The sequence below is a fragment of the Canis lupus genome, chromosome 20, assembly GCF_011100685.1.
Source record: "Canis lupus familiaris isolate Mischka breed German Shepherd chromosome 20, alternate assembly UU_Cfam_GSD_1.0, whole genome shotgun sequence".
Classification (NCBI taxonomy): domain Eukaryota; kingdom Metazoa; phylum Chordata; class Mammalia; order Carnivora; family Canidae; genus Canis; species Canis lupus.
In genome coordinates, this window is record NC_049241.1 from 48,604,286 (window position 1) to 48,622,884 (window position 18,599).

The window sequence follows — 18,599 nt, forward strand, 5'->3', positions numbered from 1 at the left end:
GAGGCTGGGCCGGTGCAGGAGTCTTCACTCTGTCCACGCCTGTGTAGCAGGGAAGGGGACTGCAGCCCTGAGCCAGCTCTTGCCCCCTCACAGGTCCTGGCTGTGGCAGAGCAGAGAGGCAGCCAGACGCAGGCCGGGCAGGTCCAACTCCCCAGCTGCTTGGGCATTCTGGGGTTCGGTGCCAGACTGTAGCTCCTGCTCCCCTGCATTCTATGATCCATGTGGGGGCCAAGGCAGGAGGGCAGCAGGAGCAGAGTGGTGAGGGAGGAGGGAACAGTCTTCAGCATGTGCAAAAGCTGCTGAGGCCACAGAAGCTGCTGGCCTGGCCAGACCCGTGAGGTCACATCCCGGACTCGGAGGGCCTGTGGGCCTGGTGAGAAAGGGGCACTGAGGATGGAGCCTGGGTTGGGTCTTCTCTGGTGCAGCTTCCCTACCCCGGGCTCAGCCCTTACCTGGGTCTGATGGTGGCTCGTGCTGGATGTGGCTGTGGCGAACTCCGAGTACTTGTTCCCTGTGATCCTGCCGGCCCACCTCCTGTACTCCTCCCTCACCTGTGGGGCCCAGGGTGCCAGGTTAGGGAAGGGGCAGGCTCCATGGCTGGGCCCCCCAGCGCACCCTACCCATAGCGGCTACAGCCCACCTTCTTGTTGAGCAGGCAGTGGAGCAGGAAGAGGAAGAGGCCTTGCAGGGAGTTGAGGATGCAGAAGGTGTAGGACAGCACCCAGCTCTCCGGGTCGAAGAGGAACAAGCCAAAGACCCAGGTGCTGCCCAGCACAAAGAGCTGGGCCACAGCAGTGATGGTCAGCACCCTGCAGGGAGAACAGGGCTCCAGTATGGGGGGGCCCCACCCCACCCTCCTCTCTGCCAGCCCCCTTCAGGCCTTTCTTCTCACCTGGCCTTCTTCAGTTTCTTCATGTCTGGGTTGATCTCAGAAAACTTCTGCGTGAGTTTCCAGACTGTAGTCACGAAGACCACCGCATTGCACTGGGCAGGGAGCATAGAATCTGCATTAGGGGAAGTGCTCAGAACTGCCGCAGGTCTTATGGGGCTGCGCCCCTCAGGCTGTGGGCATGGGGGGCACTTACCAGAACGATGAAAATCACAGGCCCCAGGAAGCTCCAGAGGAAGCCGTCCTCTCTGTTCAACCAACAACTGGATGAGGGGAGGGGGCCGTCAGCACCTCCAAGGCCAGTACTGGGGTCCCCTGCCCTCCCACCCAACTGCTAGCATGCACTCACTAGAGGATGTAGCCGTAGCCCTTGCTTTTGACGGCCGCGGAGATGGCCACGATGACCAGGGGCACCCCGTAGCCTATCAGGCAGAGCTGCCACTTGCTCAGGCCCTGGCCGCGGAACACGCGCACCACCAGGAAGTAGAGCTCTAGGCCCTCGAGGCTCATCCAGCAGAAGGCGCCCAGGAAAAAGTAGTGCAGCAGTCCGGCCACCAGGCGGCAGCGCAGCCCCACCTGCGGGGCGGGGGGGCGGGGCGACGTCAGGGCGGGGCGGGACCGAGGCCTGGGGAGTGGGCGGAGTGGGCGGGGTGTGCGGGGGGGAGCCAAGTGCCTCCCGGGCCTGTGGTGCCCGCCGAGCCCTGGGGATGGGCGGGGCTCCCCTCTGCTGAGGCTGGGACCCTCCACTGGCCCGGACCTCACCTGGTCGCCTTCGTTTTCAATGCCCACCAGGAAGATGGTGGAGCCCACGAAGAGGCAGATGCAGAGGTGCAGGTGCACGGTGGTGCGCGAGCCTTGGATGGGCCGCACCAGCAGGAAGGTGAGAATGCACAGCAGCAAGCAGAATAGTGACAGCACCAGCCCCACCTTGGTGATCAGGGACAGCTTCTGGTCCTAGATGCAGGATGGGGTGCGCGGGGCTCGCTCAGTGCCCCGAAGACTTCCCTCCTTGTGGGCCCTACCACCCAGACCCATCTGGGGCCTGTCCTGCAGGTCTCTGATCATGCCACTCACCTCTCTCCACATCCCCTGCCCTCAACACCTGAGCAAGCCTGCTGTGTCTCATCCTAAGTACTGCACCCCACCCCCAGTCACCATGGATGCACCAGGGCTCCCCAGTTCCTCTTGATGGACTTCCTCACTAAACACTCAGACTTCTGAGAAGGTCCTCAGTGAAGCCTTGAGGCTACATCCTCCTTTTCTAATACTGATGGTTCCCATTTTTCTGACCTTCTTCTCCCTCTTCTCAAATTTTCCCCCTCCTACACCTGGCCACATTGTCAACTCACCAAAACTCATCTTTTTGTCCTTCCTGGACATTTAAAGGCCTGGACCACAGCCTGCCCTACTCTGCTTGGGACTTCCCAGTTAAACACGTGGACCAGCCTGCCTATGGGTCTCTGAGGCCACATACAGGAAGTTGTGCTCCCTTAGGAGCTTTTAGCAATATTCAACTGGTTTGAAGTGGACAGAGGGCCTGCGTTTAGTTGCTGAGCCATGGGCAGCTCTGGGGGTGGGGGTGCAGGGAGAGGCTGGGGGTAGGGGGTGTGGCCATTTGGGCTGTGGGACCATATAGAGCCAGCTGGGCCATATCATCAAGAACCAGCTGCCTGGGGCGCCTGGGTGGCTTAGTCGGTTAAGTGTCTGCCTTTCGCTCAGGTCATGATCTCAAGGTCCTGGGATTGAACCCCATGTAGGGCACCCTGCTCAGCAGGAAGTCTGCTTCTCCCTCTCCCTCTGCAATATCCCCCAGCTGTGCTTGCTCTCTGGTGCTCTCTCACTCTCATTATCATAAATAAATAAATAAATAAATAAATAAATAAATAAATAAATAAATAATCTTTTATAAAAACCTAGCTGCTTGCCTCACCTAAGCCAACCTTGCCTCCTGTGGGCTTTTGAGAGGCCCCTGTGCTGCTCACCTCTATATCATAGTGGGCCATGAGGATGGCAAAGCTGCTCAGGTGGTTGCACTGGCAGGTGGTGCTGTTATTCCTAGTGCCCAGGGTCTGGCAGCCCATGGTGGCCCAGTGCCCGTTGTTCTTGTCACCCTTCCAGAATGCACAGATCAACTCCTGCCGTGTCCCAAGTTTCTTTGGCTGTGGGCAGGTGGGAATGGTTGGAGAGGTTAACCTGGAGCCCACTCTTGGGTCCTAGGTTTGGGTAGAATCTGAGGAGGGCTGCTTTTCCTTTGACAAGTATTTACTGAGCACCTACTTTGATGTATCCCCAGGTCTGACACACAATGAACAGGGCAGACAGAAGTCCCTGCCCTTTTGGGGTTGGCATGCTAGTGGAAGAGACAGGTGGAAATAACGTAATATGTAAATTAGGTAGTGTGTTAAAAGGTAGTAAGTGCTATTAAAACAAGAAAGAAACAGCATGGGGAAGGTGGGGCATAACTATAAATTGTAATTTTAGGTAAGAAGGTCAGGGAAGCCCTAAAAGAGGAGGTACCATTTGAACGAAGACAAACCAGGTAAAGGACTGAGCCATGTGGGAGAAAAGTGTGTCCCAGAGGGCACAGCAAGTACAAAGGCCCTGAGGTCCATCTGAGGAAGGAGCAGAGTGGGAAAATGAAGGCAATATATGAACCACTGTGACCCTGGCTAAGGGATGAGCTGTAGAGCTGATTCCTCCCTACCTGAGGATTCTCCAGGTGGGAGAAGGCAAAGGTGACAGGAGAGTCAAGTTTCTCTGTGTTTGTGTTGCTCAGAAAGACCACATTGACGGCCGAGAGGAGCTGAAGCTGGGCACCACGGACAGGACTTTGGTGGATCTTTTTTAGCTGCTCTTTCTTCTCAGGTTCCAGCTCCAAGGAGGCGTTGGACAGCAAATTCTGCATGTTCCGGATGGAGAGGATGCCCATCACGGTGGGGCCTGGAGGAGAGACAGGTGGGCTACCTTCTCCTGCCTCCCCATGCCCCATCCTGCCTCCTAAGGCCTCTGATTGGCTCTCCAGTCCACCAGGTTGCCTGGGGGCCCTGGCAATAGCTCAGCTTCCAGTTGTTACATATTCAGAACCTCAGCCCTAGCACATCCCAGCTCCCTCTCCCCTCTCCCACTGGTGTCCCCTTGGGCTCCCTACTGTTACCTGAGTTGCTGGGTTCTGTCGCCACAGCCCAGTTCAGCAGCATCTGTGCATGCGTCTGACCCATGGTGACATTTCCATCCCCATGCTCCTGGATCATCAGGGATAGCTCTGAGGAGACAGAGGCAGTGATTGGGGACTCTGGGTGTGGGACGGGGCCCAGGGCTGGGGCAGGGCAGGGCTGGGGCTCACCTGTGTCCAAAGGGGAGCGATAGGTGAAGGAGGCTCTAGGCATGGCCTTGGCCAGGGTCCTCAGGACTGTTTCGAGGCCAAGGAGGAAGTGGGTGGCCATGTGGTGCCTTTCAGACGGGTCCATGGCCTCCAGGTCTCCGGAGGCTTTTAGCATCTCATCCATTGACTCGATGACTTTCTGGGAGTGACGGGTGACAGCTTGGTGGGTCACTGTGCCACAAGGGCTGCCCGAAGGACCCTGACCTCACCAGCCTGCCTCCACCAAGGGGCACACTGCAGAACCACCGGAGTGGCCTGGGGGGACATTGGGTTGATAGGGGAATCATTGAGATACTGCAGTGGCCAGAAGACAAGTGAGAGGACTTAGAATATGCCTGTGTTGGGCAGCCCAGGTGGCTCAGGGGTTTAGTGCTGCTTTCGACCCAGGGCGTAATCCTGGAGACCCGAGGTCGAGTCCCACGTTGGGCTCCCTGCATAGAGCCTGCTTCTCCCTCTGCCTGTGTCTCTGCCTCTCTCTCTCTCATGAATAAATAAATAAAATCTTTTTTTTTTTTAAAAAAGAATATGCCTTTGTGCATGTACTGTAACAGTGGTGCTTTACATGTACCAGGCGTGGGCTTCCTGCCAGGCTGTGTTCTAGTCCACACTGCCCAGAACAGCTGTCACTAGCCACATGTGGCTATCCAGCACCGGAAATACAGCTCCATGTTGCAGTGGTAATATTTTGAATCTTTTGGGTTGAACGCAGTGCAGTCTTGTGCAGTCTTTGCAGTCTTCGTGTTAACTTTGCTTGTATACTTTTACATGTTTGTTTTAATGTTTTAATGTAGCTACCAGAAAATTTAAAATGACACAGGTGCTCACGTGTTTCTACCCAGCTTAGCATAGGCTAAAACGTAGGTATAATGCTCACCGTGTGCCAAGCCCTGCTCTTTCTTGGAACTTTACTTCTATTAGTTTACGTAAAACCTTCAAACTGACTGTATAGAGCAGGCCCTATTTTCAGGTGAGACTGAGGCCCAGAGAAAGGGAGCCACTTGCCTCAGAAAGCGGCAGTGGGTGGAGGTAGAGTGGATGGGATGAGGAGGATGTAAACCTTTGCGGCTTAGCTATGCAGGTAAAATTCCTAACTGCTCCATTCTTTTGGCATTACATTCCATATGTGCCTGCGTGTGTGTGTGCGTGTGTGCGCTTACCTTTTGGGGTGTGTATGTATGTCTGTATCTGTGTAACCTCTGCTTAGGCTCTCTCCACCCACATGGAATCATCCCTCAGCCACCCCCACGCCATCCAGGAGTTCCCTCTGCTCTTGCCCTTACCTGGATGGTTTCCTGAGGCAAGGCTGGCTTGAAGTCTCTGCGCAGCTCTTGGACTCTTTCAAAGAAATGGGAGAGTTTCTAGAATAGAGATGAGACAGGTCAGAGAGGGTCATGTGTGGATGTGGGAGCTTGGGGGAAATGGGTGGATCAGGTGGGCTGCACAGAGGGATGCCTCACTCCTGGTCCCCTGGGGCCACTCACCTGGCTCTTGATTCCAGGGGGTGGGGTCCAGGCGGGGAAGGACATCTCTGCAGGGACTAAAACAGATTTTCATTAGGTGTCAGAGTGTCTGTGCATGTTTCATGGGTGGAGTCTGGGGTCAGGTGAGACCAGGTACCTTCGCAGGTGGTGTTCAGTTGCTTATCCTGGAATCTAGGTTTGGGCTTCCAGCCCCGGCGGCAGCGGCACTTGTAGGAGCCCACAGTGTTGACGCAGACAGTGGAGTAATGGCACGTATGCTTACCGGAGCTGCACTCGTCCACATCTGGGGGCACAAAGATGGGAATCAGAACACCTTTCCTCTCCATGCCCTGCTCCTGTTTCCTGTGTTAGTGTCTCCCATTGATGGGAGGTGATATCACCTGCTGACCCCACATCCTGGTGATGCAGGGCTTATGGGAAGTGTGTGGAAGCCTGACACCTAGCATGTGATCCCTGTGCAATTTGTGAATATAGAAATACCTTTGTCCCAGTTAGTAATTAGCTGCTGCCTGGGGTCTCCAAGGAACCTGCTCCTCGGTACCTCAGCTCCTTCCCCAGGAAACCCCAGATCTTTTCCCATGCAGCCTCAAAGGAATTAATGCCTGGTAGGGCAGGACACCCCCAGGGTTCATGCTGCTTGGTTTGTGTGGGTGTCACTGAATATGTGATCAGATGTTCTGAGTGTGGGTCTCCAGGATGTGGCGTCTGAGCTCTGGACCTTCACAGACGGTGCTCTTTGGGCCATTGGGGGATCCAGGAACCGGCTTCCATCCTGGGCGGCAGCGGCACTCATAGCCACCGATGTTGTTGAGGCAGTGGGTGGAGTTGTGGCATGGGTTCTGCCCCGAGGTACATTCATTCACATCTGAGGACAAAGCCAGAGTGTCAGGTTCCACGCACTGCACCCCTTCTCACTGCCTGGCACCAAGGACCTCACCATTATTGCACATGCTGCCACCTGGTGACTTTGAACTTTAACCTCAGTGCATCTTACCATGGCCTCCCTGCAAGATGGGCATGGCAGGGCCTATGGTCCCCAGTTTACAGGCTGTGAAACCAGGAGGGAGACTGAGTCATGGGGCCCAGACTCTCTTTCCGAGGACCCTTGCTTACTCCCTCCCACCCGCCCCAACTCTGGCCCACCCAAGTTCCCTTTCTAGGAACTGGAAGTGACACCTTTCTCTGCTCCCGTGTGACGGATGAGGAGGGGTGAGGCCAGGAGGTGTGCCCAGAGGCCGGGGCCTCGATAAGGGAACCCCAGGCCTGGAAGGCCCTGCTGCCTCCCTGCTCTGTGGTGGAACCTTCTGGGGAGGTGAATCCTTGGGCAGAGCAAACCCCTGGTGTTTCTGGAAACTGAGGGTCTTCCCCCTCCTCCTGAGGCTGTGGGATCCGCCTCAGCCCCTCCCCAGCTCCAGTGCAGCCTCACAGCGTCTTCCAGGGCCTCTACCTGTGCACAGATTCAGGTCGCCCAGGTTGAGCTCGAAGCCGGGCAGGCACTTGCAGGTGTAGCTGCCCTGGGTGTTGGTGCAGATGCCACGGCTTTTACACACTCTGGGCTTCAGCTGACATTCATCCACATCTGTGGGAGGAAGGAGAGGGTGATGGATGCCTACACCTGTTTCCTGGGATAGAAGCATCTGGAAGGCCCTGCTCTCTCCTCCTCAGTGCGTGGGTGCCTTTTCTAATTCACACGGAGGCGTCCTATGGGCGAGCATGGTGGCCCCGATGTTCTGTTGTCCAGATGTTGCCAGAAGTGGTCCAAGTCCTCCGCATCTGCCAGCGCTGACTCCCTCAGCCCCTCTGGGCAGCTCTAACTGGGGCAGGGACCTCATGGCCGCCTGTGTCGCAGCCTGAGGACTTGGACAAGTCCAGGGTGGGCCTTCCTGGGAGCAGTGTGCAGGGGAAATGCTGCGTTCCCGACCGGGACCTGTCATGGCTCCCAGCGATGACCTAAGTCCCCCAGGGTGGCCGCTCACTGGCCGAGTTCCCTTCGGAATCCCGGTGGTCCCGGCAGGACAGCATGCTTCCATTCATGCTAACTCTGAGATTCCAGCTGCACGGAGATAGACAAGACCAACACCTGAGCCAGGCCCTTCAAGAACGAGGCTTTGGGGTAGTGCGGGGAGAGTAAGGATGGTGCCAGACAGGCCAGGGCCGCCCGGATGGTGGGCACCAGGCTGGATGGACAGCGTCACTCCTGTCCAGTCAGGCAGTCTTGGAGCAGGAAAGATGCCTTCTTCTGATTCCCATGAAGGCCTCGCTTCAACTGATGGGATGTGGTGAGCAAGGCCAGTGGGGGGCAGGTGCTGGGCGGCTGGAGAGAAGAGCTGGTGCTGATGGGCGATAAGTGGCAGATGTTTCTGTCTTCTTGGCCCTTGGCCTCCCACCGGGGATGCAGACACTGGGTCCAGCTGAAAGAGGCTCAGCCTCCATCTTCTGTCTCTGAGTGGTCCAGTGTCCCATGGGACCTGGGTTGACCTCCCCAGGAGAGGGTCAGACCCGGGCAGTGGTTCTGGATGGATCTCTAGGTGTCTGGTCCACTCTGGTTCTCCTGATTCTCTGAGCATTTGTGTGTGGGGTTGAGGGGTTGGAGTCACCTGGCCCACCCCAGACACAACAATCTCTGGGTCCCGGATATCCAGGCTGCCCTGGTCATCTGGGCTGAACCAAAGCTGCCGGGGAGGGTCGGGATAGAGACTTGTTCAGGGAAACAGAGGGAGGCCAAGTGGCTGAGGAGCAGGGGTCAGGGCACGAGGAGAAGCCCTCTTGAGGCGAGGGGCTGGCCAAGGGCTGTGAGCCTGCCCTCAAATCTCCAGACGGGGTTCCTGGGTCCATCGTGGCTGAGGGTCTGGGAGGGCTCCTGGGATGGCCAAGTGCACATGGGCTCCGGTGGGGGCGGGTCTCATCCAGGCAGTTACTGATGGTGGCCAGGAGGACGGGTATTGTGCTGGAACATGCTTCCTGCGAAGTATCTTGAACGCCACTGCCTCTTGTTTCATGCACATAAGACCCCGGGGAGGCAGGAGGGCAGTCCGAACATCCGAAAGTGACCCTCAGGGGAGGGCTCTGAGACTTGGGATTCAGAGAGGTTTGGGACACCTGGTGGGTACCCAGGACATCCTCTGATGCCTCTGGGAAATGGAGCACAGAAGGGCCTGGGTCCCCCGCCTGTAGCAGGTCTCACTGCCATGACATGGCTGCGTGTGTCCTCAGCTGTGGCAAAGGCTGAGACCGTCACAGAGCGAGGTCTTCAGGCGACAGGCCCTGAGCCAAACTAGCAGACTGTTCTCTCCCCGTCACCTGGCTTGAGGTCCACAGTGGTCCCTCTCCCGTCTCTTGTTCATCCGTGTCCCTGCCCAGCCTTCTGACAGAGTCCCCTTCTCTCAGCCCTGGCCTGTTCTAATACAACAATACAGCCCCTCAGTAACCAAAATCAGCCACCACTTGTGCTGGCGGCTGACAATAGTCAGTGGGTGGCACGCCACCCCCACCCCTGTCCAGGCACACTGAGTGGGACCCATGATCGTCATGTGCAGTTGTGCAGGTTGCTTGGTGCTCAAGGGTGTGGGGCCCAGGAGGCAAGTGGGAGTTGAAACCCAGCCCGCTCTCCATTCCAAAAACATGCTGCGTTCACCTGGAGATGATGGACCTTTTCCATTTCATGTAAAGGCTCTGTCCTCTGGCCAGGCCACATGTCTGGGGCACAACCTCCACCCAGAGGCCCCTAGGAACCAGCAGTGCTGTGGATGGGGCCCTCCCTCTGGGCTCACCATAGTGCAGATCCTCCCTTCCCTCCCACCAGCGAGGCTCTGCAGCCCTTTCTGCATGCGGGGGAGGGGGGGCTGGGGACCAAGGCTGTGGGCTCTCCTCGCCATAGCAGGTGGGCCTATGGACCCGCCTGAGTCCACCGCTCACTTCTCTCCTCCCTTGCTCTCTCTCTCTCTCTATTCTGCACTAACCCCCTCTGTCTGGGCAACGCTTCGCTGCTCCCCACCCACTGCTGGGCCCTCTGCCCCCTGTGGATACCGGAAGCCCCTTCCCCTGCCTGCTCTTCTCCCTGGAAGGGAAGGGGGGCAAAGCCTGGTGATGCGCACAAGCCAGGCTTCTCCTGGCCCCGAGACGTGGATCACTGGGCAAGACCCCGGCAAGAGATGCGACTGCAGTGGGGATAGACTGGAGCAGCTGCTCTCAGTGACCCCCTCCCCGGGCATGGCCCCAGGCGGGGTGCCCATCCTGGAGAGGGTGCATCAGATCGTAAGGAGTAGAATTCAGAACCCGACAGCCACCATTCTGTGCTTTGGTGTCTATCTTCCCAGCAATTCTATGAAATAAGCACCACTGTTACCCCCTTTTTACAGATGGGTAAACTGAGGCACAGAGAGGTGAAAGAACTGGTCCAAGGTCAAACAGTTAACAAAAGACAAAGCTACTTTTCTTTTTAACTGTAAAAATAGAGATCCCCCCACTTTTTTTTTTTTTTAAGAAAACACAAAATCGCCGTCATATCATCCCATCTCACCCAGTAACAGTGATTTCTGAATAAGAATCCTGGCTGGTGCCACACACACAGCTACCGACCAAGTGGCAGAGCCAGGATTTGCACCCTTGGCCTTCACACTCCCCTGCCTGTCTGTGCCTGTCCTGACTCTGACGTGGGTGTTGTACCCTGTAACCAGGGCCCTGCACCCCGGGGGTGATTCAGGAAGGGCTCTGGTAACCCCAAACCTCATGGATGGGGAGATGAGGAGGTTCCTACCTCGACATGTGTTCTCACTCTCATTCATGAACGTCGTTGCCCCAGAAGCAAGCGCGTATCCCGGGCTGCACATGCAGTGGTAGCTCCCCTCTGTGTTCTGACAGTCTGCTAACCGTCCACAGGACACCAACGGGGGTGGTCCACACTCATTGATGTCTGGAAGACAACGGAGCAAAGGGTCACCTCCCAAAGGTGTGAGTTCCTTTAGGGAAGAGATCCCGCTCCCCTACCTGACTCCCCTGCTCAGGGCCCGATGCTTAATCAGTATCTTTTGGGAAAGGATTAGATCCTTAAGATAGACTGCAGAGGCTGGGCTGCAGTTGGAGCAAGCCATTCCTGAAGCCCACCCATTCAGCTCTGCTCCTCTCTGCCCTCTGGCTGGCATCCTGGATCTGAGCACAGTAGGGAGTGTTGAGATGGGGGTGGGGGCAGCTCTGCATCTTCCTCCCCAGTCGTGGCAGGGCAAAGGGAAGCACAGACTCCAGAGCTCCTCTCTCTCCAGGAAGCCATGTTTATTCCCTTGTTATTTTCCACCTTGATATCTTTTTCTTTCTCTTTTCTCTGCCCTTGGTGACAGTCCCAAGGCCAAAGGCTGAGACTCCAGCCACCACTCACATCCCCCCATGGGCACTGGGCTATGCACCCCCCCATCTTCGTGCTCCCCTCAACCACCCCAAGCCCCTGTACCGTCACAACTCTCCAGGGGGCTGGAGAAGATCTCCCCGGACAGAGAATTGAATCCTGGAGAGCAGCGACAGGTGGTGGCATTGACACATGTGGATTTCGGAGGGCACCAGCGTGCACAGCCTGTGGGGATGGTGACCACAGTCAGAAGGTGAGGTCTGAGCCAGGTGCCCGGATGGGGAGGCAGGATCATCTCCAAAGGAGGGGTTGCCGGGAGGGGCAGCCCTGACCTTCCCCCTGCAGCAGGCCTCCCCCGCTGCCTGGGCAATGGGGATCCAGGGCTCCTTCCCCAGACTCTGGCTGTGGACTTGTTTGTTCCCAACAGACTCACCACTGGTTTTCTGGGATCCAGCTTCCAACAGAATCAGCAAGACACACAGCCCTGGAACAGAGAGAGAGAGGGTGTGTGTAGGCAGGGGGCACCTCAGAGCAGGGAACCATTGATGGAGACTTGATGGAGACCTGAGGGTGACAGATCTGAGGCAAGGGGGCTACTGACCCCTCCCAGGCTTGGGCTCTGTCCATTGCTAGTGAGAGAGCGAGCAGCCCTCCCTGGACTCCCAACTACCACAGCTGGAGTGTCTGCCACCATCTCCCGGAGACGGATGTCCCTGGTTCAAATCCCAGACCTTGGTCATGTGACCTCTCTTCCCAGTGCCTCAGTTTTTCCATCTGTCGAATGGGAATGATGATGGGCCTCACTTCCTAGAGGCATCTGAGAACTAAGCCCGTGAACATTGCCTGGTGTGTCCAGGTGTTTACTATCATTTCTTTCTTTCTTTTTTCCTTCCTTCCTTCCTCCCTTCCTTCCTTCCTTCCTTTCTGATTTTACTAATTTACTCATGAAAGACAGAGAGAGAGAGAGAGGCAGAGACACAGGAAGAGGGAGAAGCAGACTCCATGCCAGGAGCCCGACGCGGGACTCGATCCCGGGACTCCAGGATCCCGCCCTGGGCCAAAGGCAGGCGCTAAACCGCTGAGCCACCCAGGGATCCCCACTATCATCATTTCTTATGTGAAGGTGAAGGTGTTCTCTCAGATGCCCCCGCATCTAAGATGCTCTGGCCCCCTGCACCCTGGCTCGGGGACATAGATGTGCGCCCACCACACCCATATCTGTTGGCCCCACGACCAGCTTGAGACCCAGTGGTGGCCTTTCAGCCCCAGCTCCCCACACACAGGAAGACGCTGTGGGCTCACGTTGGGGTGGTGCTCTGCTGTTCCTGCTACTCGGGGCACTCTCCTACCCAGGCATGTGTTTGGGGGTTCTCCTCATCATCTGCGTCAGAAGAGGTTCTAGGGACAGGGAGCTCCTTGTTCACCAGTGAGAGAGACCAGGAGATAGTGATGGAGAGAAAAGAAGGAGAGAGGGAGAAGGCTCCTGAGACACAGAGAGAGGAGAAAGAGGAAGAGGGGAGCAGAGAGGTGGCAGGAGAGAAAGAGGCAGCAGTTGAGGCAGTGCTAGCGAAGGACAGAGAAATAGAGAACTTCTGGAAAGAGAGAGACCAAGATGGCAGAGATTGGACAGAGAGATGTAGAGATAGAGAAACTGAGAGCGAGAGAGGGAGACGGAGACACGATTAGAAGGAGGAGGGGGTGAATGGAAACAGGGAGGGAGGGCGTAGGGTGCCTCCGCAGCAGGTGGAGGCGCAGGAGGGGCTCAGGGGGCGGAGAGCCTCTGCCAGTCTGGGAACACTGGGGAAGCTGTGGGGTCCCCAGTTATCCAGGGAGCCCCAAAGCAAGGTGGTGGGTGAAGGGATGGGGGCCGGGAGGGCGGGTAGGAGAGCATGAGTCACTTCCTGGGCCAAGGGGAAGGGATGACTCACGCTCTGTTGACCCTGGATGGGGGCTCCCAGAGGAATTCTGGGGTCGTCATTGTGAAGCACAGCTTGAGAGGCTGTGTGGGGGTGGGGAGACGGGTACAGACTTGAGGGTACCCTGACCACTCAGTCCCTGTGTCCAAACTGGATACCCCTCAGGCGTGGGGGGAGCAGAGACCCTCTCACAGCCAGGGTAAACTAAGGCTGGAATGCTCTTCCCTTTCTTTATATGTGGATTCCTCTCTTCCTCCTCTCTGGCCTTGGGGCTTGGCTAGTTCCCCCTCAGCTGGAACCCACTTCCTCTTTGCAGACCACAAAATGACCTTCCCTGATTTGTCCCCAGCTCCCAAAGCCCCGAAGAGCAACTGTCTTGCTCAGAACTGCCCTGGGAGGCTGGGGCTCTGGTCATGTCCATTCTACAGATGGATAAACTGAGGCTTGGAGCCCAGAAAAATCCCAGGAAGAATGTGGTGAAAAAAGGGGGTGCTAAGGAAGGTAGAATTGAGCTCAAGTTCCCCAAACCTGTGAGGGGGGCCCTTTTGTGCCTCATCCCCTCCAATGGGGCTGGGCTGGGCTCTCTGCCCCCCCGCCCCGGCCACTGGGCCAGGCCTTCTCCATCTGGGGCCTTGGAAGTCACCCAAACAGGAGCTGAGAGAGGAGCTGCTGGTCGTCTGCTCCCAGTCGCATCTGGTTTGCATTGCCTGTGGAACCCTGACCATGGATTCCTGCTTCGGGACCCCGGGGTGCAGGCGGAGCAATCACCCCCCTCTTGCTCCTCCTGCTGAGGACCCCCTAGCCCAGACCCCAGACCCCAGACCCACCCGAGTCCTTCCCAGAGGGAAGTAAGACAAATCAAAATAAAAAATAAAGTGCTGTTTGATTCTTACTGTGAACCAGGAATAGTTTGTGTAGAACTCACTCAACATTTAACCCTATAAAGTGGCGACCAGGTTCCCCCCATGTTACTGGCGTGGAAAGTGAGCTCAGGGGCTCCGTGACTTGGCCCCAGTGACACACCGCCGCTCAGCAGTTGTGTCCCATTTAGACTCCTGTCCCCTGCTCCAGGTGGGGAAAAGCCAGGATGGGGGTGTTAGGGGAGGCCCTGCACCCACGCCTGGACCAGCACAGGGAACCCCCGTCCCTGTGGCCCAGGGAAGCTCTGGTTGGGGCACCCCAAATGTCATTTCTTCACTCTCTTTGTTGCTTGGTTGCTCAGGCAACGAGCTGCCCTGATAACCGTTAGAGACATACTGGGTGGGGCTGGAAGAGAGGGGTGGGGGTGCGGGGAAGTCACAGTTAAAAGAATCAAGTTCAAACCCATGGCGGGGAAGTCCTGGCTGGGTCTGGGGGAGCAAATACGGGGGTCTCTGAGGCTACCCCTGAGATAGTGGGGGACGTATTGGCTTGGCAGGAACCTCCTGCGTCGGAGGGATCCTGGCTCCTAGCTCCCCAGCAGCACCCCTGCCCTGTGTTCAAAGCAGTTGCCCACAGGGTCCCAGTACTCACTTTTTGCACCCTCTCCTGCCCGCATGCCTCAGTTTACCCTCTTAAGAGGCAGCCCTCAAAGTGTCTCTAGACAGAGCTTAGAGATCTGAGTGGGAGTGGGGCTCCTAGAAGCCCTTGGGTGCTTCCCCCGGGGCAGGGGGTGCGCCAGGGCTGCCAGGCCCTCTCTCCATGTGCCCGCCTGACCATGCGGCTGCCTCCCCGGAGCTGCCAGCCACACCTTCCATTTCCCCGCGGGGCAGGGAGTGAGTCGCAGGGCACTTCCCGCAGCCCCCCTCATCCCTCTGGGGGGGCCCAAATTCTCACCCTGAAGAAGGACGCTGCCGCGGGGGCCTCCCATGGTCCGAACTGCCGCGGGACGCAGAGAAGGGGCAGGGCGGGCCGGTCTCCCCAGGCTGGGCAGCTGCGCGGTGTCTGGGCAGCTGCGCGGTGTCCCGAGGCTGGCGGGGACTTTATGAAGTGGGGGAGGACAGCCGCTGGCCCAGGGCCCTCCCCGGAACTGGCAGGGCAGCTGGAAGCCAACAGGAAAGTGCAGTAAAAACACAGACCCAGAGGCGTTGCTCAGGCTCGCTCACACACACACACACACACACACACACACACACACACGTCCGTCCGCGCAACCTGCTGGCAAGTCCTCCTCTGCCTGTAGTTCCACCGTCTGAGCGACTGACCAACTGTCTGGCCCGTGTGCACGGGCTGGCTGTACCCCAGGGAAAAGTGGAGCCGCGCAGGCAGGGGTGGGGTGGGAGTCTTGCCAGGGCCCCGCCGGCTCTTCTTGCAGGGGTGATCAGGTTGGGGGGGGCCTGTCACAAACAGCTGGGAGCTCGCACGTTGGGGATGGCCCTGTGCTCACTGCCTAGGCACGCTGAGCCTCCAGTGCCGGCATCTGAGTCAACAGACCCCCAACCCCTGTTTTCCACGTGAGGAAACTGAGGCATGGAGTCCAAATGGCGGCTGAGGGAGCTTGAAGGGGTCCTTCATGGGAGTCGGGCAGGAACCAAGAGAAACTGTGGGACCACAGGGCCACCATGCTTCCAGAGATGGCCTTTCTGGGCCAGCGGTCCCCTCGGTGGGAAACATCTTTCAGGGGCTCCTGGGCAGCAACAGAGAATGACGTGATAAAAGAATTGTTTCCTTTTCCTACTAAGTCACATGATTGGCTTGTCTCTTAAGCATCTAATAATTTTTTTAAAATGCTATTATTTGTGAAGCACTTAATTGGATCCAGGCCTGATTCTTCTAGAATTATCTGTGTGTCTGTTTTAACCCATTCACTCTGCAAAGACACTTATGAGGCAGGTGGGGCTATGGTTCCCATTTTCTGGAGGGGGAGGCGGAGGCGCAGGTAACAGGTGGTCAAGCAGAGACCCGTGAGCACACAGCCGGGTCCTTGAGTCCCTGCCAGAGCTTGGCGTCCAGAAGAAAGTCTCTCCTGGGTGCTAATGTGTCTTGAACAGCTTGGCGGCCCTGGGGTTTAGCCGAGGCAGTGTCCAGCTGGAACCCAAATAGCCGGTTTTATGTTCCTTGTGCTATCATTCATTTTTTGATGTACCAACTCGTGGGGCAACCAGAGGGTTTTGCAACCAGGATGTCAATATAAAGCTCCCTTCTTAAATGAATGGTTTTGGGGCTGCAAAAGTGTAGAAAATTAAAGAAAATAGTAAGTACATGATAGGCCGGAGGAGGAAGATTGTTGGTCATGGAAAAAAAAGGTCACAAATGGCTGAAAGCGGAGAAGCATTATCCCGGAGATGATGGATGGCGCACCTCCACCCCTGGAATTAACCCCTTCCTGTCCTCTCCCTTCCTCACCCCCCCACCATCCCTTTGTCCTGGATGGGGTATGGGAAAGGACTGTGCCAGGGAACCCAGGGGGCTTGGTGAGGGTAGGGGGAGAGGACCCAGGAGAAGCCTGGGAGGGGAGGGAGCCAGATCAGGTCTGGAGTGGATTTTTGACCCTTCCCCCCAAAAAATCTGGAAACTCCAGGGCTGGATATCCCCTCCCCCACAGGACTGCGGGTCAGACAGCTGGTACCTGGAGAAGCTGGGGCTTGGGGGTTCCAGCTTGGGGGAGGTGGGAGGAGCTACCCCTGGGTGCTGTTCTCACACCTGTCCTCACCCTCGGTGACTGGTGACCATCTATTCTTTGGTCTTTTCCTCCTCCCTGGTGTGTGCCTCGGGCCCTTGGAGCAGATCTGACCTCCCTGGGACTCAGTTTTCCCTTCTGGTGAATTGGATTAAAATGCCTCCTCACTGGCCTCACAGAGTGGGGTGGGGAGGAACAGGGTAACAGGAGCAAAGGCTTTGAGATCTGGCCGCAAGAAGGGGGAAGGCACGAAGAAGGACATCCTTACCACCGCCACCACCACCACAATCCGGCCTGTCAGCAAGTCCTGGCGCCCTGCCTGCAGATAGACCCCCAACTCTTCCCACCTCTCCTTCTCCTCAGCCCTCCCGCCTTGGTTTAGATCTGTCATCTCCGGAAAAAAAAAAAAAAAAAAAAGATCTGTCATCTCCGGCCTTGGTGTTCTGTTCCCCTCCCAGTGGCCCAAGGGCACGTGGGAATGCCTGAGTCGGGTCGCACCCCTCCTCTGCTCAAGAGCCCTCCATGGCTCCCACCTCACTGGTAAGACCCCAAGTCCTCCCCGCAGCACAGAAGGCCCCGTGCGGTCTGCTGTGTCACCACCCTGCTCTCACCTGCTCCTGTTCTTCCCCTTGCTCACTTGGCTGCAGTTTTCCTTGTGGAAAACACAGGCACAGTCTGACCTCAGGGCTTTTGCACAAGCTGCTGCCCCTGCCTGGAACATTCTTACCCCAGATAACCTCATGGTTCCCTTCCTCCTCCCCTTCATGTTTTGGTTCAATTTCCTGATCCACCCGTCAAATCTAAATGTAATCCCCTCCCATCCTCAGCACCCCAGCTCCTCCCAATCTTCTCGGTTCTTGATTCTCTCTAGCACCTCGCCACCCCTCATGATGGAATATAGCTACTTACCCTGTTTGCGGGCTGCCCCCACCCCCAGGAGACTGGCAGCTCCAGAGGGAGCTGGACGAGGTCCATTCGTGTCTCGGCAGTGCTGGCACACAGCCTGCATGCACCCAGTAGGGCTCCATGCTTCATAGTCCCCACCCCCCACGCCCCTGTCACTACCCACCACTGAAGGAAACCCCCTTCAGGCTTCCTGATCTGGCCCTTGCTGGGCTGTCACATTGTCCCTCCTCCTTCCCTCTGCCCTAAAGTTCCAGCCCTGCTGACCTATTTGGCAGCCCCAGGACAATCTTGTGACCTCTTCCACAACAGGGAGGCAGGGACAGGATGGGTCAGATGGGAAACTGGGCACCTGGAAGGCTGGGCCACTGGCTCGAGGTTCCTCAGCTAGGAAGTGGCTAAGCCAGGATTATTCAACCAATAACAACAACAATAATAATACTATTCATATTGTACTGTATGGCATTATATTATGTATTTTGATCATTGTAGCTACAACAGGAACACATCAACCTGGTGGAAGATACCTGGCACCCCACAGGGATTGAACTCACTTATCTTCCCAACAGCCCTGGAAGGCCAAGTGCCGTGATTTCCGTTTGACAGACTCAGAGCACTGAAGTGACTTGGACAGTCACAGGGCGCCCCCACCTCAGATCAGAGGTCCTGGGAAAACCCCATCTCTTCCCCTTTGGGACCGTGTGGTCTTGGGCAGGTGATGCCCCTGGGTCTCAGTTTCAACTGTGAAATGGCTGGAACCTCGCCAAGCACGGGTGAGGGCCATAGGGAGAGCACAAATCGCAGGGGCGTAGCTAGGAGCGGAGGCTCAGTGAACAATAACTGTGGTTCTTAGACACATCCCTTCTCTTAGCTACAGTGGTGGGGGAGGGGGTGGGGGGAGACGAGGGGACCCCAGTGTCCTACCTCCAGGCGTCTTGTGCCACCTGCTTCTGCCCAGCACCCATCCAAGTCCATGCTGAGGTAGGGGGTCAGATGGGGTCTCTGGGTGGAGGGGGGTGACAGGAAGCCCCCTGCCTGGGAGACAATGGCAGAGGAAGGGGCTGGGCCAGCCCCCACGCGGATGAGCCCAGC

The 18,599-nt window shown here is 57.1% G+C and overlaps 1 protein-coding gene across 1 annotated transcript; it reads right to left on the reverse strand.

Moving 5' to 3' along the window:
• Positions 1-218: 218 nt before the first annotated feature.
• On the reverse strand, positions 219-14,869 carry ADGRE5 (adhesion G protein-coupled receptor E5). The gene is given in 20 exon segments (NM_001048110.1): positions 219-370; positions 453-551; positions 641-809; positions 893-984; positions 1,086-1,152; positions 1,239-1,465; positions 1,652-1,843; positions 2,872-3,048; positions 3,594-3,829; positions 4,044-4,151; positions 4,233-4,410; positions 5,552-5,629; positions 5,753-5,808; positions 5,889-6,035; positions 6,471-6,617; positions 7,200-7,331; positions 10,509-10,664; positions 11,196-11,315; positions 11,524-11,574; positions 14,822-14,869. Coding segments are annotated over 20 exon segments (2,496 nt in total). The 5' UTR covers positions 14,856-14,869; the 3' UTR covers positions 219-340.
• Between the last annotated feature and the right edge of the window lie 3,730 nt (positions 14,870-18,599).